Genomic DNA, 27,811 nt, shown 5'->3' with positions numbered 1-27,811 from the left:
TGTTTCTCCACATTTCCCCAAAAGCACACTAGCCATCCATCAATGCATCCTTGATAAACGCTTCCGCATTCGATGATGGCTTTATGGATCGAGAGACAAATTAAGGTATACATGCTGACAGCATCGGTATGTTTAGGGGCTCAGATTTTGGCCACGGCATCCTCAAATTCCACACTGGCGGAGGCGGAGTTCGAGCAGTGGATGACCCGCCATGGACGGAACTACACAGATAATCTCGAGAAGGCGAAGCGGTACGGGATCTTTCTAGAGACCTTGCGCTTCATCGAAGACTTCAACCACGAAGCGACTAAACGAAGCTACAAAGTGGGTCTGAACCAATTTTCGGATTGGACCATGGGCGAGGTCATCGCGAGGTACACCGGGTTACGGCCTAGGTCGAAGAGCTCGAATTCATCAGCGCCGAATACTTTCAAGTACCAAAATGTGACCCAAGTCCCGAATAGCGTAAACTGGGTTGATCGGGGAGTTGTTGGCAGCATAAAATTCCAGGGTACATGTGGTAAGAAAGTAATAGAATCATACTATATTATTGCGAATAGGCACTTTATTTTCTTGTCTTGTGATTTATTTATTTTTTTCATTCCAAAGCAAGCGAAACAATATAATATTCTCGTGTTCTTAACCCAATATTTTTCTTGTCTTGTGATTTTGTTTGCAAAAAAAAAAAAAATCATATGAATGCACTGAATATTCTTTATAAGGCTTGAAAACATTGAACAGACATGTATTACCTAAACCCGGAAAAGCAATTTAATCATTGAAGAAGCAAATTCTATAGCATATGGCGATAAGAGACAGGTCCTAAAATAGTATTTCGTCAACACATTTACATTTATCTCCGAGAGTGTGTTTATTTAGAGAAAAATAAATGCTTTGAAACATATTTGTATATAATTATTACTTATATCACTTACAAAAATAATTGAAAGAAAATTAATTCCATTGTCAATAAAGAGAGATTTAGCCATAAATTCGTAGTTGATAATGAAAACGTCTTTCATTGATTAACTACTTCAAACATTAAAAGCGACTTTTTTTAGGGAAATGTTTTTCAAGAAACAAACGTACTTAAGTGGTTCGAAACCGTGCAATTCAATGGGCCTATTAGTTGAAGAATTTGTACCAATTTCATTATCTTGTCATGTAAGCTAGTGAGTCTTGGTTCGTCTCTATAAAACTAAACTATATACCTATTCAAAATAGGTCATCAAACATTAAAGTTCAAACCACATCATCGCATGCTGTGAATTGAATCGCATTTCTATGGCACCCTCCGCGCCTAGTACATGAGAAATATTTTGTAATGTAACTTCAATCCCAGTGATTCCGAGTTATACACTTTATAACTTCAGTCAGATATTTATTCCATCTTCGATCATAGATACGTACACTGGCTATAACCATCGTTGCACTCCTTGTTTTATTCCTCGTATAGGATCTTGCTGGTCATTCTCAGCAGCTGCTGCTGTGGAATCGATCACCGCAATAACAACCGGTGTACTACCCGACTTGTCCGAACAACAGCTGATTAACTGTGCCACAAACGGAGGAAACCATGGATGCGAAGGCGGTTATATGGATGATGCCTTTGAATACATTGTCCAAAACCAAGGCATTAGCTCCGAAGAAACTTACCCATACGTAGGCATCAACGGCACTTGCGACGCAAAAGCAGCCTCCGTCGCCGCCACATGGATATCGGGGTATGAAGACGTCCCCGTGAGCGAAGACGAGATATTAAAGGCTGTGGCGATGCAACCAGTCTCCATTTCCGTCGACATGAGCAGCGACGGGTTCCGGAATTACGTTGGGGGCGTCTTCGAGGGCCCTTGCGGGGCGAACTTGAACCACGCGGTTGTGATAGTCGGATACGGGACGACCGTGGACGGTGTTGACTATTGGCTGATCAAGAACTCATGGGGTGTGATGTGGGGCGAGGAAGGATACATGAGAATTCTGCGAAACTCGGGCATCCAAGGTGGTCTCTGTGGACTCGCTATGGAAGCTTCTTATCCAGTTGCATGAGTAGCGCCGTTCAATGGTGTTTTTCAGTTTGGTTTTGAAGATTAAAGCAGTATTGTTTCACCGGCAGGGCTGTGGTGTTGACTGTATATGTTCTAAGGTGCGTTTGTTTCACCCAAAGTTTCGTGACAAGGCAAATTATTTTTCAAGAATTAGGAAGTTATTCAAGTTTTTTTTTTTTTTTTTTTTGGGTCGAAAGAAAGTTATCCAAGTTGAAAAGTTTGGAACTGGGCCTACCACACATTACTATGTCACTAACTGCATTTGGTTTCCTTTTTCGTCTGAGGAAACTTAACATCTTTTGCGATGCTTAATTCTCTAGGTTTAGTCTCAAAATTGCCCCAAATTTTAAAAATACTCTTAATTGTTTCTCTAGTCTCAAATCTGCCCTGCTAACTCTATGTCAAAATGAGGGAAGTTAGGGCTTGCTTCTCCTTCTTCATTTCGGCACAAACAGGGAGAACGCTCGATCACTCCCTCTTTATCGGGTTTGCTCTCTATGCCATGAAGCCAGAGCCAACGAGTTTCTCCGTCTCCCTCTCCGTGGTCGGTCTCTTCCTATACAGGCACATGCTCAGTCGTTTGGAGGAGAGGATAGCGGAAATTGCGAACAATCCTTGTGACAACCATGTACTTGTCCATTCGTTTCTTTTGTTCTTCCCCCACCCCAAAAAAAAAAAAAAAATTAACTTGAAAAACCTAATAAATTTTTAAGCTCGTTGCTCTCCGCAAAGGTAATCCAACTTGAAGGGCTAGAGCCCGAAGAATCTAGAGAGAGATTGGGGACCGAATGGCCTGCCCTCGCTATTTAGTTTCTATCGGCCAGTGTCGGTCAGCCAAGGAAACAGACCCTATGAGATGAGTACTTTTCGATTAGGACACGCAATCACAATAGAGAAGCAGTCAAGAATATTGGAACTACATGACTGGCCGCGGTTGAGAGAGATTCGTGGTTTTGGGGCATTGGAGACATTGGAGAACCTGAAGGTCGAGCTCTGTCCATCAATTAGCAGGTTGAGTGATCTGTCCAGAATTCAGATTGCACAAGTTGATGAAACCGGAAGTGACAACGTGCGATAAACTGCCGGCTTTTGCAGGTGCACAAGAGTTGAGATGTTTGAATCTCTTCGAAGTGATTTCATGCCCGCTCCTTGAGATATTGGACAAAATCCATTGGAGAACCTGAAGGTCAAGCTCACCCTCGCCGGATCTCGCAAGAGTCCAGCCTCGCCCAGCCACTGGTGATAGTTAAGATGACGGTTGTGTAGCCAATGGCGAGTCGGTGGCGCCAACCTAGAGAGGCCAACCAGCGCCAACCTAGAGAGGCCAACCAGCTAAGGCCAGAGGCCGGGTGGGAGAGGAAGGAAGAGAGATGGGGTTTGTGCTTGGCTTTGTGCAGTTTCTTTCTTATTTTTTCAATCCGGCTTTTCTTTTCCTTTTTTTGTTAAATTCTAACATTTTTTGGCGCCATGTCGATCAGTGCCGCATTTGCTAAAATAAACTACATAATGTGAAATCAACATTTTGGTGTGCCTTGTCAGCAAAATTGGCTAAGTGATTAGGACTTGATCACTTATTGGGCCCAACTTCTATGACTTTCGATGCAATTCCCCGAACATTTCAACACTGAATTACACGTTGATCTAGGGAAAATTTTGAATGAGTGCCTTAGTTGAGGGCGTCTTTAAAAAAAATAAAAGCCTAAAAAGGATCTCGTCTCAAATAAAACCCCGAAGCAAGAAATTTTTTTTTTTCTGCAAACAAGAATCCAAAGTGGGACTTTATCTTGAGTGCCTGAAGTATCCAACTTGGTCTCAAATAAAGATTTAAGCTCGCCGACCGACGAAATCTTTGCCGGCCGATTTGGTAATTTATAGCAATGTGTCAAGAATGGCATATACATCACACATTCTGGATCAAGTAAAGACTATGGTTTCCAGCAAGCCACTGCTACATATAATAGCATATTGTAATAACACAAGCAATTGTCTTGATATGGTGCCAAAAGAAAAAGAACAGGCAATTTATCCTAATCATGGTATGAGGTCCCAAAAGGGCCTGTTTGGTTCAGCATTTGGCTAAGGGACTTTGAGAAAATGCAAATACTTTTGGGATAAAGGCCTTTTCCAAAATACAAATAGTGTTTAGTAAAGTGTATTTTAAAAACACATTGAAAAATAATTTTGACGTAAATGATGTCTCTTGAAAAATGAACTTTGTAAAGTATTTTTACATTTTGAAAAAAAGTGGCGATCGGCGATGGTGGGAGGCAACGATCGGTGGCGGCGGCAATCGACGATGGCGGAGGCAATGGTAGCGGGCGACGGTCGGCGGCGATCGGTAGTGAGCGGCAATGGCAAGCAATGGTCGGCGAGTCGCGGCGAGTGACGGTCGGCGAGTGGAGGCGATCGGTGGGGGGCGGCGGCGGCGGCGGCAACCGGTGGCTGTCGATGGTGGCGGCTACGGCGGTTGGAGGGCGGTGGTGGGTAGCAGCAGGCGACGGTGGCGGGCGGTGGTTGTCGGTGGTGGTGGCTGCGGCGGCTGGCGAGCGGTGGTGGCTGCGGCGATTAGCGGGCAATGGTGGGCAGCGAAGGGCAACGATGGGGCGGCGGCGGTTGGCGGTAGGAGGCGAGCGGTGGGCGGCGAGCGATGACCGGTGGGGCGTGGCGGGTGGCTGGTGGGTGTGGGCGACGACGGCAAGTTGAGGTGACAAATTTAAAAGAAAAAAAACTAATTGCAATTGCATCTCCTCAAAGTTAGCCAAAAAATTAACCAAACACCATTTGCATTTGGCCAAGGGACTTTAGAGCCCTAATGTTCATTTCCAATGCTGAACAAAACAGGGCCAAAATCCAAAAACGTGACGGAAATGCAGGGATAGTTAGAATTAGCATTTGATCCCACCCTAGCCTCTCTTTCACCGTTAAGATTAGAAGAAAAGCAGACATTAGCACACCCAATCAATCCCGAAGGCGAAGATGAGCTCCGACCCGTGTTTGATACCAATTTGGTCATTTCATATCGTTATTGAGATAAATCCACTAGGACCCTCTTTAGAAAATCGCTCAACTCAAATTCTTATCTAAGACAAGGTCAATTTTGAGCCATTTCTTTTTTTATGAAATAGCATCACTTCAGGCACTTACTTGAATTTTTCCCTTAATCTAATAATAATTGAGTCGATATACGATTTACCGCCGGTTCAATCTGTATTCCACCACCAAGGAACTATACATGACAATTCCGACTAAAGTTACTTTAATTACCAAAAATATGGGAGAAAACGTATATTGTCGAGGTGCCCAATCTATGGAAGCTCCAAGCAGCTTGAATGTAGTTTTTGAAAATTTAGCTGGTGTGTGGCAATGGAGCTTTTCTAAGCTGCTTTGAACAATTAGACAACCACTTTAAGCAAATTAGAAAACTACCTAATTTGAGATCCCTGTTAGAACAACGCATTATTGTCCAACTTTTTAAGATAAACTATAATCTTTTCATTTCTATGCTGTTGATTTGTTACATTTAATCATTTCTGTATTCGGTACCAATACGTGTATTGCACTTGCTCCGCAAAGCTTGGGAAACTCTCAATCTTTTCACTCAACTTTTTATGGGACTACACGTGCATAGATACGACTAATTCGGCGAGCTATAGGACATCTTTTGGCAAGTTGAACAGATATTTCTGATTCCAGATCATGATTTACGTAGGAATACCATAAAAATATGAATAGCATCAATTTAATTACGATGATTTAGGAGCGCGCAAAGCCAAATATCCGGTATGACATTAAGATGGTCTTGGAGTTTAACTAGATAATGAAAATTTGGTATTATCACGACACCGTGAAGAGGAGGCTCGAACCCAATTCACGATAGGGGAAATATCTCAAGGTCACGAGTCTTGCGCTTTGCTTTGTTTTGGGCGCCTTTCTCGCGAAAACATATTGATTAGTAAATGTATTATGCGCTATTTTATATATGAGTGTTTCCATATTTGAATCGATCTTAAATGTTTCGTGCTAAAAAATAAAATCAAAGTCTACGAGCAGCGGAATTTACAGAAACTCATAAATGGGAAGTAGAAACCACTCTAAATAAAGAATTCTTTCTCGATTTCTTGAATAGAGATTTTTTTTTGCTAATGAGTGGAGCTTATAAGGCATCTCCTCTCCTAATGTCCGCGCCATTCTTTTTGTGGAGAAAGAGCTTTAATTTGGGGGTATCTAATAATGGTGATTATTAATTAATGATCTTGAATTAGTCAGCTGTACCCTCTAAAAGAAAAGGTACTCATTCCTTGCCCAAAGTAGCTCAAGATTTATTTAACAACTTTAAGTGGTGTTTTTCCATTAATGAGTTGCTTCTAAGGTTCCATAACTTAGTTTAGATTGGTAATGGGAGAGGAATCCTTGCAAGAGAGAGAGAGAAAGAGACAGGCAGAATTCGAGAAGCGAAGACCCCACGAGCCGCATTATCTTGCCATTATCAATCATAACGTGAAGACCAATGTGTGAAAACTTTGCTTTAGGATTGATGGAATCCCAACAACGAACGATGAGAATTGCCACCACATTGGTCCATTTTGGAGGAATTTACCACGTGCCCTTTATCTAGGGCTGCTCGAAGATTACAAGTTATAACGAATTTGGACCCACCAACTTTCGTTTTTCAATTTTTTTTTTCCTTTTTCCTTTACATCTATGCGTCACCAATGGGTCATCAAGCATTAGATATAAAGCCTATGTGGAAACACATTCGGCCTTCATTAGAGTAGGAGCTGCGCAATGGTTTGAGTAAAGCCCCTTGTTTGGGGGATCTATTCATCATTGGCTATCACAAGCGAGAATGAGAGTATAGAAAATGCAAGTGAGTACAAATAATCCACTCAAACAAGTGTTCCTCGTTACCCATAAGTGGAAATTGAAGAATAAAAGATTTCTTGAGAAAATAAGAGTTTGACTTGGCAATAGCTCTGCGGATCATTTATGTGGTATAAAATAGGGGCGATCAATTCCTTAGTCCTATCCAGTCCCACCAAGGAATTGGGAATCGGATCGAAATGGTCGGTTCCCAGTTTCTAGGACCGAGAACCGGACCGATTGGTCTTAGAACCGGTCCGGTTTTCAGGCAGTCCAATGAAACTGGTATGATCAATACTTCTCCTTCTTTGCAGACATCATATCATTTGCCAAGTATAATTGATCATAACTTCATGAACCTACTTCGCAGGTTTTATGTGGTTGAAGTTCTCCTTGCTTTGGAGTACTTGCATATGCTTGGGATCTCTTATAGAGACCTTAAACCACAGAATGGCCACATAATGCTGAATATTAGGTATAGGTCTAGCTTTGCATTTATTAAATCTAAAAAAGTAATAAACAATTCGTTCTAGTCCAATTCCCCCCATAAAATCAGGACGTAATAGGTGTCAATTTTATGGAATTAGGAACCGGACCAAACCGGCTTGTTCGGTCTAGGCGGTTCCCAATTCGGTCGGTCCTTTATGTTCAGCCCTAGTATGAAAGGTAGAATCAATCCCCAGTTAAGTCCATCACTTTCATTTCAAATTTGTTAAAATACAGCCCACATTTTCTCGGGGAAATTTACCAAAAACCTCCCAGTCCTAAGTCCTTCCAGCTAATTTGTGTCGGAAATCGCTAGCGTAGACACATACCATATTGTATGGTATGGTGACGTGGACAATATTTGTAGTTTTCTTAATTTTTATGAATTTATTATCTTACTTAATTTCCCTTTCGTTTTCTTCTTTCCTTTTTTCTCATGTTACTTGTTAAACAAAGGAATGCCATACAAGGGCGAATTTCCAACTCGGTACATGCACGCCCCCCAACATACCTGAGATTGCAATGGGACTTATATCACACGTCGTGTGGAGCAGAAAATCACGAACAACAACAATTCACGAAGTTTCTTGAACGCTATTTTCTGTTAGGAATCAAAGTGGAGACAGTTCACCAACCACGAGAACAAACAAAAGCCCTCCATAAAGAGGGAGGCCCCCTCTGGTTCTTGTCCTGAGGGACCATTTGGAGATAGTGGCCAAAGCAAACGAAGCCATTGGAGACTTAGCCCTTGTGCTCGGGACAATTTGTCTCAATCTCTGATGCATTCATTCCATATGAAACCAAGGTCAAGCAACCTTATCGCTCAAGCTGGAGCAGAAAGAAGGACAGGAGATGTGATCAGAGACGTGGAAGTTTCATAGTGAGCCAGCCCGTTTAAGGAAGTGCTTATTATGAAGTATGTGGCTGAGAAAGCAAGGAAAAATCAAGACCATGGAAAAGTGGGGGGTAAAAATGCCAGCCAATTCAACCCGCATCGTCTGCGATATGGCTACAGAAGCGTCTACAAAGAAGGTGATTGGCGCTTCCTCACCATATTATCTCAGCACCTCCGACAATTCTGGAAGCGTATTTGTTTCATGCGTGCTCACTAGGGATAACCGACATTACAGGCGAAAAATAAAACTTGGATTTATTGAAGGATTGTTAGAGAAGCCGAATCCATCGACACCCTAATTTAATGCCTGGGACAAATAATTTCATGGATTTTCAATTCCCTCGACAAGAGTCTACAGGAAGCGTGGTATATGCAGAAAAAGCAAAGATAATATGGGATTAGTTGAAGGAGAGATTCGCTCAAGGTAAGATTTCGAGTCGAGTTCTCGAACTTGCCAATGCTTGATTTGACAAGCTTACAAACCTAATTGAGCCTGCACAAATTTACATAACATATCAATAACATACGAGGTTGTAAAGATTGAGCTCCAGCTATCAAGCTCGAGTCTCTTCATGACTTGATTCTATGCAAGTGGAAATTCTAGTATCCCATCAAGCTCAAATGGTGTTTCCAAAATCGAATGTTCGAGTTGATATAGCTGAGCTTGAGCTTAAAACACAGTCTCGACTTCACATGATCCAGCTCGACTCGACTTGACTCCATGATGCTATTTAATTCATTGTAAGGGAGACAAAAAGGACATTGACCTCATATGGATTTATCCAAAACAGTCACCGCACGTGGCTATCCAGCTAGCCAATTAACTTAGTGCATATGGTTAATTGTGCCCCGTGACCTGCAACCCAATATGAAATGTCAGACCTTTTTCAGAATGTATGTTCGTGCAATCCAATCTACCACTCTCTTCTCTCTTTTCCCCATGAAATTCAACTCGGAAAGCAAACAGCCCCCACTCATTTCTCTCTCATGCTGCTCATGTCCTTCCAAGATTTCCCAACTCATTCGATATCTGTATTTTGTTTTCTTTCTATTAATTTTATAAAGCGTGCGTGACAACAGTTTTGGATTAGAATTTCTACCGTGTAAATACTTTTGGTGCAAAAATCTATTTGATTACTCAACTTCAATTTTTTTTTTTTACTCTAGGAGTTGTTTTAGAGCCACTTGAAAAAGTAAAAAAAAATTACTTTTCTCCAAAAGTTTGAGATCAGAAATTGATTTTTAAAACAGAAGTGTTACCATACGCGCCCATACTTTCCAAATACCCTAACCCACAATTTTTCGAAACTTGAATACTTTTTTAAGCTTTAATGTTGTAGGACGGAAGGGAGGATTAAGAAAATACGGGGCACTAACAAGTTGGTAAGAATATTTGGCCCAGAAAAGCAAAGAATAATCTTGGATCATCGAAATCATTTACAATATCTCGAATCATACATAGATTTCTAACATTATTAATCCGATCAAAAAAGGATATTGCACTTAAGCCAATAAGCCTAGGGACATTTCCACAATTAATCTTTGGAAACCAACGACTGTCGAATTACCGAAATAAATAAATCTCGATTGTTCATCGAAATTTTTCGTAACTCTGCAAGGTACGACATTTATACAGAGGCGTAACAAAAATACGATCGAGGTACGGCAATTTTACAGCAGTGAATCTAAATCTCGAGAGACCATAGATATCCACGAACTCCAACATTATTAGGTTGCCACAAAAAAAAATAAAAAATAAAAAAAGCGCGCTCTTTCTCTCTCTCTCTCGCAGACACAGACAAGAAGAGCCCCCCTATAAATCGGCGTGCACAAGAGGGCCACTCTCTCTCTCTCACTCTCTCTCCTCAGCAAACAGGGACTCCAGCTGCCATGGCCCTTCGGCGCCTACCCAATCCGTTCGCCACGACCGCGCTCCGCCTCATCATCGTCTTCTTCTTCTGCCTCGCCAACCCGCGACGAGCGAGCTCGGAGCAGCAGCTCTCGAACGCCACCGTCGTCCCGAGAGGCCGGAAGCAATCCGGCGGGTGCAATCTGTTCCGAGGCCAATGGGTGGCGGACGCTTCCTACCCTCTCTACGCGCCCTCGTCGTGTCCCTTCGTCGACCCCGAGTTCGACTGCCAGAAGTACGGCCGGCCTGACAAGCTGTACCTCAAGTACGCTTGGAGGCCCGACTCCTGCAATGTCCCCAGGTTTTCATTACTGAATCTCTCTCTCTCTCTCTCTCTCTCACTCTCGCTCTCCTCTCTGCTAAAAGGAAAAGAAAAAATCACGAATTGGCGGAGACCCTTTTGCTCTGTTTTCTTGGAATGTCGAACAGCACAGCCAATGTAAGCATACTTGCTCTTGAAATCTGGAAATTTGGAGTTTTTTTTTTCTTTTGCAGGTTTGACGGAGGGGAGTTGCTGCGGAGGTGGATGGGGAAGAAGATAATGTTTGTGGGGGACTCGCTGAGCCTGAACATGTGGGAATCCTTGTCGTGTATGATCCATGCGTCGGTGCCCAATGCCAAGACCAGCTTCGTCAGGAAAGAATCGCTCTCCGCCCTCACTTTCCCGGTAAAATCTTTTCACCCCTTTTCCTTCCAAATCGCGGAAAACAGAAGGGAAAAAAATAAAAACAAAAAAAAATCTATTCATTTCATTGCATGAGGCCTGTCTCTTTCTCTGTCTGCTGAGTTGTTTTTTCCTTATTGTTTGTGCGTTTCTCTCTGCTTTTGAGATTTTGTTCTGGTTTTTGGAACTTCTGTTTGTGATGTTTCCCCCAAACAGTGTTTCTCTTTTGGAGCTACTCCTTACAGTCCTTGCGAGCGTGAGAATATATCGATTCTCGAGCTGATTCTGTCTGCTGTATGATGTTCATTGAATCACGGGTTTTCTTCAACCCGTGGGCTAAAACCAGTCAAGATTGTCGGACCCTTTATGAGCCGTCAGACCATCGACATCGATTGCCGGTCAATCGATTAAGATCATCGTCAGTCATTGAATCATCGGCCATCTGTCTTCAATTGTTTGATTCAGGTCCAACAATTTCGAAACCTCCATGGCAACTCTTCAGCCGTAATTCTATCGCAAAGTTGTTTAACCGATGCCCCGTTCTTGACCAAACCATATTAGCCATGGTAGAGACGCGGGATTTATGCATTTGAATTCATGCTTTAGATGTACGTCAAGACCTCATAAATCAATTCCGAGAACTAGTCTCGGTCCCTCGAGAATCGCTCTTTCCCAATTCGATGAGCCGACACTTAGGTGTGTACCGAAAGAGAGAGCTTGTGCACGTTGTCCTTCATAGGAAAGACACCTAGGAACTCTCCTCTTGCCATAAATGAGAGCAAGTGCACTTGCATGAAGAGAGGGGGGCTCATTCAAGATTGTCCCTTAGCCATAAATAATCAAGCTCTGGTCCCAGCATTTTCCCTGCAGTAATTGTAAATCATATGTGGTTGGGAAAGGTGGTGGGTAGTCAACCTAAAGGGGGAAGTGGGTAGGGGACCCTCCATAGAAGAGCCAAACGTGACACAATAGACAACGCCTAAAGTTTACTCCAGTAAAGTCTCAATTTCTAAATTTGACTTTGGATTAGGGCATGATCATATAAGGAAAAACATAATTCATGATGTTCTTATTATACCCTATTCAATCTCAAGATTTGGTTGCAATAGTTATCCCATGGTAAATTGGTCAATGCTATGATGATTGATTGATGATGTTGCAGTAGGTGTTGTCAGCTTGTTGGGTACTAACTAATGTCTCGAGGTAGATTATTTTTATTATACCAAGAATAACTTAGGAAAGGAATTGCATTGTCGGATTTATTCATGTTCGACTTTCCTCTCATCATATATGAAATGTCCTGTCAATTAGGAAGAGAGAGAGAGAGAGAGAGAGAGCAGTCACTATTTCTGCTTTCTTCAACTTTAAAAATTAGTACGAGATGAAAGTCAAAAGAGATAAATGTTTCGGATAATAACTACAATTCTCATTATGTCTTGTCTCTTTTTTTTATTTTTCTTTCCAATTTAAAATCCATAAGAGGAAAAAGTGGAAAGAGACAAACATTGGAGGACATATTTCAAGTACCTTTTCTTGTCTATTTTGGTCTTTGAACTTCAACATTAGAAAAGATAACAGTTTGGAAATAAATAAATAAAACAAACTAATGTTTATTGATAGAATGCAAGCCACATGGAAAAACCATACCATGTGTCTTGCCACGTGGCGGCCACATAAATAAAGTGACGTGCCACGTGGCGATCACAGAAATGAGGATCAGACCCCACCACAGTAACAGGCTGAGACTATAAAAATAATATTTAAATAGCAGCAAGGGACTTTTTCTAAGGCGAACGACCCTTTAGTTACTATGCAATCAACTTGCTCACCAATCCCTTGAGGAAATCATTTTCACAAATCTTCTAGTATCGACACAAATTTTTCTTACTTTTGATCAAAGTGGGGAAATGGTATTTGGTCTGGTATGCGATCCGCGATATCACGTTATTATTTTTCAGAAAATCATGAAAAAGAGGCTGCAAAAAAAGGAGGGGGGGGCACCTAGACCTACTATAGTGCAATTAGTGAATTGAACTCCAGCTCATATTATGTATTTTTAGATTAGATATGGTGATGATTGCTTCAATCTCTTAACATGCTATTGTCAACAAGATGCCTTGTGCTGGCTTTAGGTGGTAAGATGAAGGGCAGACCCCACCACAGTGACAGGCTGGAATCACAGTCCCCCCCACCAGCCCAACCTACTCCCCTCACTGTCTATTTGCCCTCTTTGTTTTCCCCTAGTTGCTAGCTTTCTAGCAACTCTTCTCTCATCATTAAGGTTGTACTTACTCTTCATGACACATGGTTTGATTTTTGTCAATCAAATTGTATTGTATTATTTCACATATAATGTAAACATCAAAACCCTTAAGCTTGGATTTTGCCAAGTTAAAGCTCCATATCCGGGCGCATTAATGCAATCGAGACCTTAAAGCGGTAATAAATCATCCTTTCGCGGCCTCGATGATGCTTTGTGTAAACACAAAGCATTCTCAAGATGGGGTTGTTTGAATGTTCTAGCCACAAAATCTATGGCATTATACGGAGCTCAATTTTATCTAAAACCAGTGTCTTTATCTGCCCTTTGAATGCTTTATGAGTAGTCCCCCATCTTTTCCCAATGTGATGATTCTTGTGGGCCATGAAGAAGCCCTTCCCAGACAATGCAGCTGCACAGCATTAAAGACGTGGTTTTTTTTTTTTTTTTTGGTCAGAAGCAGCATTAAAGATTTAAAAAGTGAATAATGGAATAAAATGGGGTTTGCACTATTTAATTATAATTATAAAGCCGGTGCTCTCAGCAGTCAGCATCCAATCTCTTCAATTATGAAACCTGGTCTTCTAAGGTGATGGGAAGCTTCTTTGAGGCTGCTAACTATGGCGCGCAGTTAAGAGAATAAAACAGCTCATGCCAGGAATTTACATAGTTTCACAGTCACTATTTCTAAATACGACATGGTTGATCACAGGCGCAACTTGATCGAAGTTCATCGATGAAGTTGTACCTGCAAATAGGCAAAAAAAAACTTTGAGGAAGTGCTAAAAGGCAGGAATTCTGATGATTGCAGGACTATGGAGTGAGCATTTTTCTGTATCGCACGCCCTACCTGGTGGACATAGTGCGAGAGAAGGTCGGGCGAGTTCTCAAGCTCGATTCCATCGAGGGAGGAAGATCGTGGAAAGGGATGGACGTGTTGATCTTTAACTCGTGGCACTGGTGGACTCACACCGGAAAATCTCAGCCGTATGATAATCTCGACTGCCATCATATTTGGCTGCATTCTCATCCTCATTTCCCAACTTTCATCTTACGACTCTGCTGCCGATGCTATAGACTCAATCTATGAATGTGATCCCTGTATTTTCTCGTTGGTTCTAGGACAGGGTTTCTGCATTAAACTCAATAATAGACATTCGGCCACAGTTGGGTGACAATAATTTCTAATGCAGGTGGGACTACATGCAAGATGGGGATGCAGTGGTTAAAGATATGGACCGTCTAAGTGCATATTACAAGGGGCTGAGCACATGGGCCAAATGGGTTGATCTCAATGTTGATTCTTCACAGACCAAAGTCTTCTTCCAGGGGATCTCTCCTACTCATTATCGGTAAGTGCCCTAGTTCTTGAATCTCTAAAGGTTTCTATCACCTAAAAACATGATCATCAAATCATATAGAATGCCTTCAGGAATATCTCGTAAGATATTATTGTCACACTGAGTTCGAGGTATTAAGTAAATGAAAAGAACTTTCCCATGTGAATGTAAACCTCCTTAACTAAGGTCGCGACCAGAACTTGGCCCAGTTGACTGCGCCAAATCTTTACGAGATGTAGACTCAGTTTTGAGTCTCTCGCTCTGCCTTCCCTATCCTTAACCGTGCACCCACCACACCGATCAGAGACTATAGAAAGAGATATGCAGTACGTTTGGACAACTTGTATCTGAAGAAAGCCCAGCATTGTCACATGCCAATCGGGATTGCTTGAACAATGTCTCACATTACATTGTGAATGACTTGAGTTATCTACAAGACTGGAACTATAGTCAATAAAAGGGGAAGTTCTTGCTTAGATCCAGGTGCAATCACAACCGTTTGATTTTTTGGGGCCAGTGTGAAACCCCCATGATCAGCAATTGTCATTGACCCAGTCCGAGTTGATGCAGGTTTAGGCAATATCTCCCCAGTAAGAGCATCCCGTCATAGTTCTAGATCAATAAAAAGTACATAACCGTGCCTATGAAAAAAACAGGGGCAAGGACTGGAACTCACCAAAGAAGAACTGTATGGGAGAACAAGCGCCCCTATCTGGCTCAACATATCCAACTGGTGCTCCTCCAGCCACCTCTGTGCTGAACAAAGTATTGAATAGTATGAAGACTCCGGTGTATTTGTTGGACATAACTACACTGTCGCAGTTGAGGAAGGATGCGCACCCCTCTGCCTACAGCGGCGACCACTCCGGCACCGATTGCAGCCACTGGTGCCTTCCCGGTTTGCCCGATACCTGGAATCAGCTCCTATATGCAGCTATAGTGATGTGAAAATATCGGCATTCATCATAGTTGTACTTTCGATATTGATTGAAGGCCAAAAAACTTGGACCTCCATTAGTGGATAACAAGGGTAAAATAGATCAACTGCAAAGAATGCGACACATGGTTTATACTTGCTCTACCTAATCTGGAGCAATATTTCAAAAGTGAAAACAGATAGTACTTGAGGAAAGGTGATGTTTTAGCAGATTTATTTCAAAATTAGTTGTACACGGGAGGGGAAGCAATAAAACATAATAATACCCTATTGCTTTGTAAGTTGTTTATGATTCTTGTTGATTCTATCTTGCCTAATGTCTATGTTTCTTCCCATCAAGTGTAGACCATAGAGTATGGTTGATTCTTAAAAAGCAGCTTAGTGATTCAGACAACTAATTATGTAAGTCACACAAAGAAAAAACAGCCCTAAAATTAAATGACTATGGAAGCCTCCAATAGAGATGAGAAAGGAATATCAGAACTTTTATTTGAAAATACAGAAAACAACAATGTGAAATACACATTCAAGAGTCACCACACCACCATATGAAGTGCCTATCATAGCAAACAGATGGCCGAGCAGTACAATGGTATCTCATGCTATGCAAAACAAGAAAAAGATCAGCTATGGAGCATCCTTAGAGCAGTCTGCTACGGTTTTAGAACAGAGATTTGGTGCAAACCCCGCCAAGCAACTGAGGGAATGAGATACTAGTACCCAACGTAAACTGCCGCATTCACTATATAACACTCATCCGTCTTGTCTCCCATTTCTTCCACTAATACACCACTTGAGCATATCAGTCCACCATCCACAACTTCAACATCGAGAATTTTCCCACTGCAATCAATCAGTATCGCAAATGACAGTCACAAACTATCCCTGGTGACCTAAAAATCTAGGGGCAATTATAATTTAAATACAAAAGCAATATGCTTCAATACTTGTGATGAAAACAGACAAAAAAAAAATCATTAAACTTGAACTTTAATACAGTCATGGTTACCTCTTTGTTGTGACTCTTGTTCAAATCAGAATGTCCAACATTCAAAGTAATGACATTCATATGCTCAATTTTCAGATTCAATACAACTATATGTTTACAAATCTGAAAAGTTCTCATTCCAAATGCAAGCATACTAGAACCAAGTAAAACACCATGCCATCTTTCTCCTAATTCTAAGGAGTAACCTAGAGAATGATTTCTCACGGGTTCCCAAATGATCTTTAAAGAGAGAAATAGAACAATTTTTAGATACTCACTAAGGAAAGACAGACTTGACTCTTTCGATGTCAAGGGATTGCTGAAGGGAATGAGGCACTCCGAGCTTGATCAGTAGCTTCATCTGCTCAAATGAGACTCCAGGTATTGACCCTGAAGAAATCTTATTTCATCAGAATACAATGTGCTGACGCTGATTTCGCCAAAACCGATACTCCTCATCACAATTAACAGAACATGATCTTCCTCCTCTGCCTATTGCATGCCACTCTCACATTCTCAGAGCCTAAGAAGTAACAGGTTTCTGCGATATCGAAATTCTCAATAAAATCTAATCTTTTTCTCAATCACGAGAAAGCAGGTAAAACACGAGCCAAATCTGGTTTCACGGTGAATTGACATTACCTCTGCGGAAAGCAGGGATCGAATTCGACGAAATCGCGTCCCTGCACGCCCTCATTGCTGCCGCCGTAACATCTTGCCTGCTCGATCACGCTAGCAGTCAATCACCAGGCTCGAGGAATTCGATACTTTCAATGGATCAAATGGGTCAATCCAACGACACAGAGACAAGCTAGGATAACAAAGTTTAAAGTACTGACCCGTGCTGATCGTAGCCGACGCCCATCTCCACGAACAAGAGCTTCATGGTCGGGCTTGAGGAGCTGCCGGTGCTGGCGCCGTCGGCCATTAGCTCGGACTGCACGGCCGATTTGGCTCTAATGGCTGGGCGATGAAATCGAAGACGCGCGAGAGGAGAAGAAGGAGGAGGAGGAGGAGATTGGAGTGTGAAATGGGGAAGCGATGAGCGAGAGGAGTATTGGGCGTGGCTTTGGATGATGCACGAGTGGGAGGGATTGAAGCTGAGACAGGAAAACGAAGTGTGTAGAAGCGGAAGTGACATTTCGTCGAACGTTTGGCGTGCGTCACTCCGAATCCGCTCCGCTTCCGAGTCTCCTTGCTTTCCCTGTCTGAATCTCGGACTCCCGGGTCGGTTGTTTGGGGGAACGGGCGGGTCGCAAACTGTATTCGGGTTGATCCGTCGGGTTGTACGTGATAAATGGGCGCCCTGATTAGGCGCGGAATCGGATTACGGGGCTTAGGACATAGGTTCAACGGTAACATACTAACATTAGAGCGATATTTCGACCCTCTCCGTTGAATGAGATGGGTCTCAAGTGAGAATCACCCGATTTAATGATCTAATTTGGCTCGGATGCAGTGGGAGCACCCCAACCCAAAGCCCGTTAGTTCAATATCCAATCCCTCGTTCCATAATCATTCATCCTTACGAACATTTTACAGACGAGGATGGTCGATCGGACATTTCCGAATCTTCGATCGATGATGGATGCATTATGGTGACAAACATTCGGGTTCGGAAGCCGCTTCAGGGGCCAAATCTCAAAGAGGACAATGGCCTAAATGATCGGGGAACAAGACTAGTATCTTGCGCCAGATCGGAGAATTCGAAGGTCTCAGAATATGCAGCGATCAATGAATACACGAATCTCACGGTGTACCGTGTAAAATGACAACCGAGCTCTAAGGCGGCGGTGGCTTTCCGCCACCAGTATTGGTGACCGACAAATCGTATTCTATTTTTACAACAGAACAAGAGAGACCGAAATTCGGGAATTTCTGAAGCTGAGTTCGCTACAGATCTTTAACAAGGAGCGGACTTGCATACAAGTTTTTGATGCTGGTTTTGGCATTGTACATGGCAAGAGTTCGCCTTATCTCTCAACTCTTGAAACGCTTTCATGGTCTCGACGTCGAATCCTCCTGCAAACTGCCGAATCACACAGACTCCATTGTCAGCTAGTGCGTCGCAGAATGAAGCTCAACCTTGCTTGAGATCTGGGGGCAAGAAAGATGGAGGGAGAGAACTATTTACCTGATGTACTCGGAATGCAAACCGAACGCCTTGAACTATAAGCTCTTCCTCTTCCGGGCCGCCGCCGCCGCCGATCTCGAGTTCTGCAGACACTCTCTTCATGTACTTCATCGCTAGTTTCACCGAGGCAAGTTTAATCTGCAATCAAGGGTAATACACACTTTCATCAACTTGTCTAATATCTATGCCTGTTCTCCTCCACAAGCAAGTCAAGTCTACCATGCCAATTTCTAAATGATTTCACCTTCTTGATGATTTGCTAGCATACCCATTTCTCGACTTCCTCCATAGACCTCATGGAAGAAATTCTGAATCGCGTTCGATACAAAATTTACCGGATCGCGCCGCAGTTCGAGCCGGAACGCAAAATATTCAAGTCCCAAATGACAAATTATGACTTTGATTGATGGAGCTGGAGTCAATGGGTATGCGCAATCAACTCCACTGCATACAAGTGCCCACATGATTTTAATTGCTTTCTTTAACCAGCCCTAGCTAGAGGTTCATACAGATTAATCAATGAGAATTCCCAAAAGATTTGGACCTTTCCAAAGACCGCAGAATGCGGACAAACCCACCCTAGATTAATCGAGTATATGGAGTGGAATCTAGGTTTTAAGCTTTTTGATAACGAAAGTGGCCAATGCAAAGAGGGTCAGACCCTGAATCTGCTCCTCTGTTTTCTCCCATGGATTCGCAGGAGAAACCAAGGAGGAAGGCGACAAGAAGCTGCATTTCAAATCTGGGTCTCTCCTTCATAGGAGTGAGCTCTCTCTCACATGTGCCAATGCAGAGAGGCACGCGCAGAGCAGACCAAGGAAAAGATCAAACCCTACGTTTGTCATCTTCTGAGGACACAATAAAAAATTGGTTTCCATCTCGATTTGTTTTGATTGTGAATCAGAGACGGGGACCACCTGAAACTCTAGTCTCTGCAGCTACGAAAGTTTTACTCGGGGCTATGCGGACAGCATCATGCATGCCCGATAAGAAATGAGTGAACAGAGATCATACGACTGTTGCAATTTCGAATGCTAGCTAGCAAGGATGAAATGATTATTTCCATTTTATTATGAATCATTACCTGGCTTACAATCCCATTTTCGAGCATCCAATCCATGGGGATCTGGAACCCTTTGTACCTCTTGCCTGCAGATTCTCTCATCCGAGAGAGATTGTAAACGCCATGCTCCAATCTGTCACAAGCAAGAGACACCATCACCATCATAAGCTAAAAAAACTACATATTATCAGGTCCAAGGTCTGAACTTTCGAGGTGGTAAAGTCCCGAGAGTTCCCTTACTTTTCGAGTAGGCCCTGCATTTTCTTGAGGGCAGGGCCGCACGTCTGGCGGGGATCGTCCCGGAACGACGAGGCCTCCGACTCGAGCTTCTTGAGGTCGCAGTACCCGAAAGCGGCCTCGCGGAGGGCGTCGGCCTTCTGCTCCGGCCAGTCAAAGTGCTTCAACACCGCCCTTTCGTCCACCTAATCAAATCGAGACAGAGCTTCAGTGGTTTTGTTTTTTTTTTGCCTCCTCTTTGCTGAAGCTAAAGAAAAAGCAGAGCATCGGTACTATCATGCATGACAATGATGATTACCAGATAAGAGAGCTCGTCGTCGAGCCACTTGACGAAAGGCACGACATCCTCAATGCCCGTGAACGCGGCTTCCTCGACCTCCTTGATCAAGGACCTGATGAAGTCCCCCTGCGTCTCCACGTCCGTCTTTATCTGCAACAAGATCGAAACGCCGGGAGATGAAGCTCGTCAAAAATGGCGGAAGCGGAAGGGATTAACAATGCTAATTGAAATTTTTGAAATTGCCCTTTGATTTTCGGGAGAGAACTTTCACTTTCGGTATCTTTTTTTACTTTCCGTCGAATCTGATCCCTGTCTCGTGTTGCAAGCAAGACAGCAGAAGAGTCCAAAAAGTGGGACTCTCAAAAGCAAAGGGGACCAGACCGGAGTTTTGCTGCTTTTGCACGACCGTCGCTCTGAGTCACTGACGACTCTCAGTGGCAGAAATCGTAAATTCGAGCGAGAACGCCAGCCCCGAGTGGGACCGGGAAATTTCGGCAAACACCTACCGCGAGCAAGTGAGTCGACCGGTTCTCGATCTCGCCGATCATGTCCCGGGCGTTCGCAGTCGACGGTGGGGCGTCCGCCGCGGCTCCGCCGCCGGAGTCCCTCCTCGAGTCCCTCCTCATCAGTGAGTGGTAGAACTCCACCACCTCCGGCACTCTCCTCACCTTCTCCGGCACCGGCCTCGCGCCCCTCGGCGGAGGGGGCGGCGGAGGCGGAGCGGGAGCGCTCCTCGCGGGCGGAGGAGGAGGCGGAGGCGGCGCCGGTGGACACGAGCCGTGTAGGGACGGCGGCAGCGAGGCGGAGCGCTTCGGGGGCGGTTTCGGAACCCTAGGGGCGCGGGATCTCGCGGCGACGGAGGACAGAGCCGACTCCGCGAGCTCCTCCGAGTTGCAACGCGAGTGCCTCGGCCGCTCGATCTCCGCCGCGGCTACTACTTCCTCTCTCTTCGAATCCGACCGTTCGAGCCGATGACTCTCTTGACTCGTAGCGACGTCGCTCGGCTTTGCCCCTTTCTTCAATATCTTGGCCATGCTGGCGGACCTCGAGGTGGCGTCGGCCGCCTGAAATCTCTGCGACGAACAGACCTCATCAGCGGCCATGCGATCCGACGACGCCGAAGACGATGCCGGCGTCGCAGCAGCCGCCGCCGCCGCCGCCGCCGCCTTCTTCAACTCGGAAATCTCCGCCTCCATCTCCTTGGCTCTCTCTTCGCTCGCCTTCTTCTCTTCCTCGAACCTACCCCTGGACGCCTCCAGCTCCCGCCTCAGCCTCTCGTTCGCCGCTTCGAGCTCGTCGATCCTCCTCACCGACTTGGCAATATCTGCGTTCTTGGAGCAGATCACGCCCTCAAGCACCGGGACGAGGGAGGCCGTCTCCCGGACGAGCTTGTGCTCGAGGAGCTCGGTCTTGAGCCGGGACTCGCGCTCGCGGAGGTCCTCGACGAGGCGGATGAGCTCGGAGATGTCGGGCGGGCGGGGCTGGACCTGGGCGGAGGAGCGAGGGAAGTAGGCACCGAAGGAGCGGCCGAACGCTGCCGCGGCCTTCTGGGAGGAGCTCTTGGCAGAGCTGGGAGACGGCGAGGGCGGCTTCGGCGGAGGGGGGGTGTCGGGCTTCGGCGACTTCTGGAGGCCCATCGCCATCTTCACTTTGCCGGCTACCATTGCTGCTGACCCAACTCTTCGACGAGCTTCTTCTTCTGGTTCGTTCTCTCTCTCTCTCTCTCTCTCTCGTTCTTGTTACATGTTAAGAGAGGAAAGACAGGAAAGGCTACGAGCCTACGAGGCCGAGATGTCCTTTGATGTTGGTGTCTACGTGGCTTCTTGCTCAGAGAGAGAGAGAGAGAGAGAGAGAGTGTGCACAGAAAACGAGGAACGGTCTTTTCTTTTCCTTTTCTTTTTCCCTTGGATCCCAGATTTGAAATTGGATACGGAAGATCGTTTGTTGAGCACGACAACACTTCCGAGTAGAAATTAAAAGTGTTTTTCAAATAAAAACTTGTGTTAAATTAAAAATCCGTTTATTTACGTAATTTTATTTTTTTTTACATTTTTAAAATATTTTTTCTCTAAAAAGTAATTTTGAAGCTACGTTAAGAAGTAGAAAAAAATTATTTCTCTCCATAAGTAAAAAAAGTAACTTATAACCAAAAGTTGATTTATAGAGCAGAAACATTGCCATGCACGTCCTAAACAACTCTTCGACATAATATGTTTACTTGGATAGGTAATATACTCAATGGATTCTTTCACAAATTCCTGCAGATATTATTTTTTGCATCCTTCGATGCGATCTAAAGCGCCAATTATTTCGCAACAAAAAATGGGTCATTTAAAGAAATATTTTTTAAATATAGCATCTCTTGAAATAATTAGTCAATAGACATGTTGATAATAATTTGCTTATAAATTGTTACGCAAATGATGAATTTATTTTTTTTTTCGTTTATTGATTATTATCAGCAAATATCAATGATAAAAAAATATTTTTCAAATCACTTGTTCTTTCACGAAAAGAATGGATCGTGATTTTATTTTTGTTATTCAATTGAAAGCCAATAGATCCAATCTAAACAATATAATGTCTTTGCCTACGGCTGGCGATCTATTATGAAATAAGGGAATGGTGTTTTGGTTTAGATTTGGTGACATGGCATTTGCCAAGGAGAATGAATCATTTGTTATAACTACCGGACATTAGTCACATCATCTTTGCAAAATAAGCTTACTAATTATCTAAGGGTTTAATTTTCAAAGCTTAGTGGATTGCAAAACAAGTACGCGAGGTTTAGCAACTTGCCAATTGAGTATTCATTCATCCCCACGGGGATGTTTTACAATTGACGTTCGTGCCGATCTAGATCAAGGAGGTATTACCGTGTGGATCGGGTGCGTATAAACCTGTTAAAATGGGTCATAAATCTACTTACTAACATATATGTGATGGATTAAGTTGTTATACCGGTTAGTTATATTCAATAAACTGGTGTAACTATAATATGAATGTTAAATGGGTCGTAAGTAGATTGACAACTTATTTAAGCTCAATCCACCTCTATGAATCTCTTGTCCTCACTCGATCTCGCGCTCGCTCGCTCCTCACTCTCACCCTAGATTGGGTGTGAATCTTTCTAGATTTTATTAGATACGAAAGTGGTTAATGAATATGGGTCGGTCGGATGTGTGTTGGATCGCTATGAGTCATTAGATTTGCATTGTATAAAAAAAAATGAGTTGAAACGACATAAATGTGTTTATTTGGATCTAACGATTTTCGATCCCACCCGTATGACTGGTCCAGGCGCGTGCACTATGAATCTACCCCCGCAATTAAGCCGGGGAAGTCTCCTCTACTGAAACTTAACGGCCTGAATAGATTTAACGCATTGGCCGGATTGACCTACCTACTAATTGTGGTCAAATGAGACGGTTAACTCAAATACTTGCTGTTTGTGCAACTGTCAAATCCTTCCTTCGGTTGGCTCTCGACCGTGTAGTTGTCTTTGCTGGGGGAGGAGCAAGACAGTTTGGCAGGAAGAAGCGCGTGCAGTTGCGGGCGCGTGGGCATTGCTTAGAACGTTTTGAGTTCGTGTGCTTCTAACGGTCGACTCAGTTCACAGTTTTAAACGGGCGTCTCTCTCCCTCTCTCTCTCTCTCTCGTCTTGTCCCAAGGATCATGCGAGGGTCGACAAAATTGCAACGAGAATCATTAATATAAAAGTTGTGTTTTTTTTTTCGTGGACACTTAAAATGATACAATTATCACTTTCCTAATCTTTCTTTCAAGTCTCGGAACACGGATTTTGACTTTTTATTTTTTATTTTTTAGGCACAAAATACACGAATTTTTCGATATCCGACTATTTCGACATAAAAGTTCACGAAAACCTTTTGATAACCTGAGAATTTAAGTGATCTTTCGAATTGTTTGCGTCTTATTCTTGTCATCGTCGAGTACGTATTTGCTGAATGAGAGAGAGTGCTAATAACCGACATCGTCATTAATAGCAACACCCATGGGTATAATAAGACATCCGTTTGTATTTTTGTTAGCTAATGATCAAAAGTAGGGTTTGTCTCGAATAACACTTGGTCTTTGTCAATTTAAATTTTACAGCTCACGCAGTTTTACCCTTTTTTTTTTGGCTATTTGAGATACCCGAACCTTTTTCGACATGGAAATGTTGACTCGTAAGTTCACATACATGATTTTTTTTTTTTCTATTTTCAGACCTTAGATAGTTTAGTATGTCATGATAGGCAATAGGCGCATTGTGCTTTTGTTTAATCTTAAGCTGGCATCGCGTGCATTGCACATGGATGGGTTATCAGTGCATCATGGGAACTAAGTAGGTTCAAGAAGGTGGCGAGCCATGGCACTCACCTCTTGAAAGTTGAGCACAAGGCAAAGTGCTTACGTGGTCGGATCTCGAGGGCCGCCTCATGAACCTATTGGGGCCCCCTCTAGAATCCTACTTGTACAGTCGTATGTGTACATATGAGCTTATCTGGATTTATACGTCGTTTAATGGCATCTTTGTACGTATAAAATGAATGTTAGCATTTTATGAATGCTAATATGGCTGTGAGTGCATATGATGATAAGGTCATACAACCCTTTGCATTTTCCTTGCTCAATTTCTAAATTTCTCGTAAGTTTAATGATTCGTGTCATATTCGATTGGCAAAAAAAAAACATGAATAGAGTGCGGCAATTACCGGACGAAAACCATCAAAGCTTAAGTTGCTCAATGACTCGAACCCAATTTTGTTCGCCAATTGAAAAGTTGTATCGATTGTTTCTTCGGACGAAGAGTGGAATCTATCCGATATTGAATGTTAGTTTACAATAACACGAAATTGTTTATAAGCTACTGGGTTGACGTACTTGGGGCACCAAAGACATCCTTAATCTAACAGCCTAAACTAAGTTGATTGTGGGGAAAAGTAACGAAAAAGTCTTAAACCTATTGTGTTGGTATCAATTTAGCCCTAAATCTTTCAATTTGACAAATTTAAACCTAGGGAGCAACTAGTTTGTCGGTCCGACACCACTGTCAATTATTTATGACCACACGATCTCCTAAACAATGAATGTTTCATGCAAAATATGCAATAATAATATGTGGATTTACGATTGAGATTATACCGTCTCTAATAGTACCGTTAGGGAAGCATTTTCCTTAAACCTAAACCTTGTTACATTAGTACTAATTCAGTCAATCCGGCCAATTTTGATCGGAAATCACCGACGTGGACGGGGGCAATGCCACGTAGGACGGCCAATACCGATGTGAATTTTTTTTAATAATATCTTTTTAAAAATTAATAATATATTTTTTTAAATCCATCCCTTGCCTAGGGGCCAACGAGGGTTGTTGGCGGCCCTCACCGGCCAAAACCTAAGTTTTAGAAAAAAAAATTAAAATTTTTTTTTATAAAAAGTACTATTAAATAATGTCTAAGTCTATGCCGGCCATTTTACATGGCATCGCCGGCGTCCACGCCAAAGATTTCTGACCAAAATTAACTGAAATTGGTACCAATGCACAAAGGTTTAGTACTAAAATGATCAAATCGAAAGGTTTAGAATTAAATTAATAATTTTATACAAATGTAATATGTTTAGGATTTTTTCGTTACTTTTCCCGCTGATTGTGTAAAGATGGATTTTCGCTTTTTAACTCTATGTTTGATCTAATTATGGCGCAACACCCGCACTTTCTTTTAATAGCCCAAAGCACTTAGAATTTTCACAACGCATAAATATCGACGCATACGTTCACATATGATCTTAAACGGGATTTTTTTGGCTAAAATTTGGAAAAAAAGAAAGTATTCTTTTTTTTCCCCCGTCAAGATAAATCTTAAGCTCAAGCAAACGCGCCCTTCATTCAAACCGTTCACGATGCGTAGGAACTCTAAACGATGAGTCGAGGTCGATCGTGGCCCGCGGGCGTCGCAGACCGCCAGTTGTGGACGAGGCAGTTGGCATTACCCATTCATCCTCTCGACCCGAAACGGAAGGCTGTGGGGCGTTGGGATCTCTTCGATCCATGTGGCTGACAGCGACCGTAGCTACTGGGACTGGGACTCTGGCGACCCCTCAATCGACCCTATGATCGGAAACGGGAAGTATCAGATTCAGAGTTCTTCTCTGCCGATGCCCAGAGACTGGGCTCTCGTCCTTGAGTCCGTCTTCCACGACCGGTCCTTTGGTTCGTCTCGTTCGTCTTCTTCATTCGCATACTGTTTAAATATCTCGCGTCTCTTGTCTATGTGATTTATCTTCCCTTTATATACATGGCGGTCTCCTTTTTCGATTGTGTAATGTGCTAGATTATCATTTCTCGACGGTTCAATTACTTCGATGCCATGCGGACTTGGCTATTGGCTCTCGTGTTAGAAAATTCGACCCAACCTCAACTCTCTGCCGAAATTGCGGAGGGTCGCCGTTGTTGCCGATCGCAAACGAAAGTCTAGTGGACCACCTCTCAGAGGTGAACAAACAGGCATGTGCTTGAACTTCATTACTCGTGTAGGTTTGTTTAGACGCTTGCAAAGTTTAACAGCTACTTTGCCAATTCTGTCCAAGTGAGACAAGATATATCGAAGGGTTTTGTCCAGCGCGGCTCTTTCCAACATGACGATCCGATGCAACTTTCATACCTCATTTTGCCGTAATGAAATTCGGTTACTTTTGGCTCGAGCATTACACGCATATATACCTCGGATCCACCTCATCCTACATCCCGGCCGAGATAGGAAGGGGATGACGAAAGACAAAAACTATCTTGAACATTTTCAGGAGGAAAACATGACTTCTGGAGGTCATGCGAGGATTCGAACGTGTGAGTACGAATTTACAAATGACGTGACGTTTTGCACCGACGGGAAGTCCACGATACAAGAAGGCGAAAAACAAGCCATTGATGCGAAGCGGCCATTTTCATCTAATGAACAACATCTACCATGTGAAATGCCATTAACTCATCGGCAAGGGGGAGGCTAGAGAGAGAGAGGGAGAGAGGGGGAGAGAGAGAAAGAGAGATAAGGAGAGAGGTGAGAGGATGATGGTTGCAATCAATGAGAGGGGTTGATGTGTGGGGAGAGAATGAAAGGAATGTAACATGGAGGTGGGAATGTATGATGAGATTGTGTGAAGTTGGTGTGGTCCTTTCGGAAGTGTGTTGACCCCTGTCTATCCCCTTATGCATCGTATGGGTTGTTTTCATGCAAAGAGAGAAAGAGAGGGAGAGGTCATGCAAGAAACTGCAAAGCCAACGAAGCATGAGTTACTAGAGTACGTGCCCTCATGGGCCACCCACACCCTCCATCGGTTCACGTAGATATGGACCTGTCAAAATGAGCAATAGACCAAATTCTTAACACCTATTTGAGGAGTTGTTATGTTGTTATATGAGTTGATTATATTTAATAAACGAGTAAAAAATGAATCTATACCCAGGTATATGGGTCGTAAATGGGTTTAATATGAGTGTTACATGGATTCGTAGCTTATTTAGAACAAACTCACTTCTATGACACTCTCTCGCCCTCACTCTTTATCTCGGGTTTGCTAGCTCACTTTGTTTTTTCACCTTAATTTGGGAATGATTTTTCATAAATTGAGTTAAATATATAATTTTTTTAGTGATATGATTCAGGTCGTGTATGAGTTGTGTATGGCTTAGGACGGGTATGGGTCATTAGG

At 43.1% G+C, this 27,811-nt stretch overlaps 4 protein-coding genes across 4 annotated transcripts; 2 read left to right on the top strand and 2 right to left on the bottom strand.

Moving 5' to 3' along the window:
• The first annotated feature begins 192 nt into the window (after nt 1-192).
• Nucleotides 193-2,120, top strand: LOC115730594 (ervatamin-B-like). The gene is made up of 2 exons (XM_048276795.1): nt 193-520; nt 1,457-2,120. Exons 1-2 carry the CDS (start codon nt 202-204, stop codon nt 2,044-2,046), a joined length of 909 nt encoding a protein of 302 aa, XP_048132752.1. The 5' UTR covers nt 193-201; the 3' UTR covers nt 2,047-2,120.
• Nucleotides 2,121-10,117: 7,997 nt separating this feature from the next.
• LOC115730595 (protein trichome birefringence-like 38) lies at nt 10,118-15,673 on the top strand. The gene is made up of 5 exons (XM_030661203.2): nt 10,118-10,496; nt 10,691-10,862; nt 13,931-14,106; nt 14,313-14,471; nt 15,116-15,673. Exons 1-5 carry the CDS (start codon nt 10,177-10,179, stop codon nt 15,405-15,407), a joined length of 1,119 nt encoding a protein of 372 aa, XP_030517063.1. The 5' UTR covers nt 10,118-10,176; the 3' UTR covers nt 15,408-15,673.
• A 181-nt stretch (nt 15,674-15,854) lies between these two features.
• LOC115730596 lies at nt 15,855-17,617 on the bottom strand. Its single transcript, XM_030661204.2, has 4 exons — nt 17,224-17,617; nt 17,027-17,103; nt 16,663-16,774; nt 15,855-16,239 (listed from the first exon to the last, which is right to left on the bottom strand). The coding sequence occupies exons 1-4, from the start codon at nt 17,523-17,525 to the stop codon at nt 16,110-16,112; spliced, it is 621 nt and encodes a 206-aa protein (XP_030517064.1). The 5' UTR covers nt 17,526-17,617; the 3' UTR covers nt 15,855-16,109.
• Nucleotides 17,618-18,081: 464 nt separating this feature from the next.
• Nucleotides 18,082-21,840, bottom strand: LOC115730597 (protein CHUP1, chloroplastic). The gene is made up of 6 exons (XM_030661205.2): nt 20,605-21,840; nt 20,117-20,248; nt 19,822-20,003; nt 19,603-19,714; nt 18,519-18,656; nt 18,082-18,413 (listed from the first exon to the last, which is right to left on the bottom strand). The coding sequence occupies exons 1-6, from the start codon at nt 21,760-21,762 to the stop codon at nt 18,288-18,290; spliced, it is 1,848 nt and encodes a 615-aa protein (XP_030517065.1). The 5' UTR covers nt 21,763-21,840; the 3' UTR covers nt 18,082-18,287.
• Nucleotides 21,841-27,811: the final 5,971 nt, after the last annotated feature.

The sequence above is a fragment of the Rhodamnia argentea genome, chromosome 3 (genome assembly GCF_020921035.1).
Source record: "Rhodamnia argentea isolate NSW1041297 chromosome 3, ASM2092103v1, whole genome shotgun sequence".
NCBI lineage: Eukaryota > Viridiplantae > Streptophyta > Magnoliopsida > Myrtales > Myrtaceae > Rhodamnia > Rhodamnia argentea.
The sequence above is the reverse complement of the archived record's forward strand: the minus strand, read 5'-3'. Positions and strand labels throughout refer to the sequence as shown.

Excerpts from the sequence above, each read along its gene's own strand:
- LOC115730594 (XM_048276795.1), top strand. The coding sequence starts at position 202 with ATGACCCGCCATGGACGGAACTACACAGATAATCTCGAGAAGGCGAAG. Across the intron at positions 521-1,456 it reads AAAATTCCAGGGTACATGTG|GATCTTGCTGGTCATTCTCA; the intron begins GTAAGAAAGTAA and ends TTCCTCGTATAG.
- LOC115730597 (XM_030661205.2), bottom strand. The coding sequence starts at position 21,762 with ATGGTAGCCGGCAAAGTGAAGATGGCGATGGGCCTCCAGAAGTCGCCG. Across the intron at positions 19,715-19,821 it reads ATGCAGGGCCTACTCGAAAA|ATTGGAGCATGGCGTTTACA; the intron begins GTAAGGGAACTC and ends TGCTTGTGACAG. Across the intron at positions 18,657-19,602 it reads AAAATGGGATTGTAAGCCAG|ATTAAACTTGCCTCGGTGAA; the intron begins GTAATGATTCAT and ends CCTTGATTGCAG.
- LOC115730595 (XM_030661203.2), top strand. The coding sequence starts at position 10,177 with ATGGCCCTTCGGCGCCTACCCAATCCGTTCGCCACGACCGCGCTCCGC. Across the intron at positions 10,863-13,930 it reads TCTCCGCCCTCACTTTCCCG|GACTATGGAGTGAGCATTTT; the intron begins GTAAAATCTTTT and ends TGATGATTGCAG. Across the intron at positions 14,107-14,312 it reads CACACCGGAAAATCTCAGCC|GTGGGACTACATGCAAGATG; the intron begins GTATGATAATCT and ends TTTCTAATGCAG.
- LOC115730596 (XM_030661204.2), bottom strand. The coding sequence starts at position 17,525 with ATGTCACTTCCGCTTCTACACACTTCGTTTTCCTGTCTCAGCTTCAAT. Across the intron at positions 16,775-17,026 it reads GATCCCTGCTTTCCGCAGAG|GGTCAATACCTGGAGTCTCA; the intron begins GTAATGTCAATT and ends AGATTTCTTCAG. Across the intron at positions 16,240-16,662 it reads GTCAAGTCTGTCTTTCCTTA|TGGGAAAATTCTCGATGTTG; the intron begins GTGAGTATCTAA and ends GATTGATTGCAG.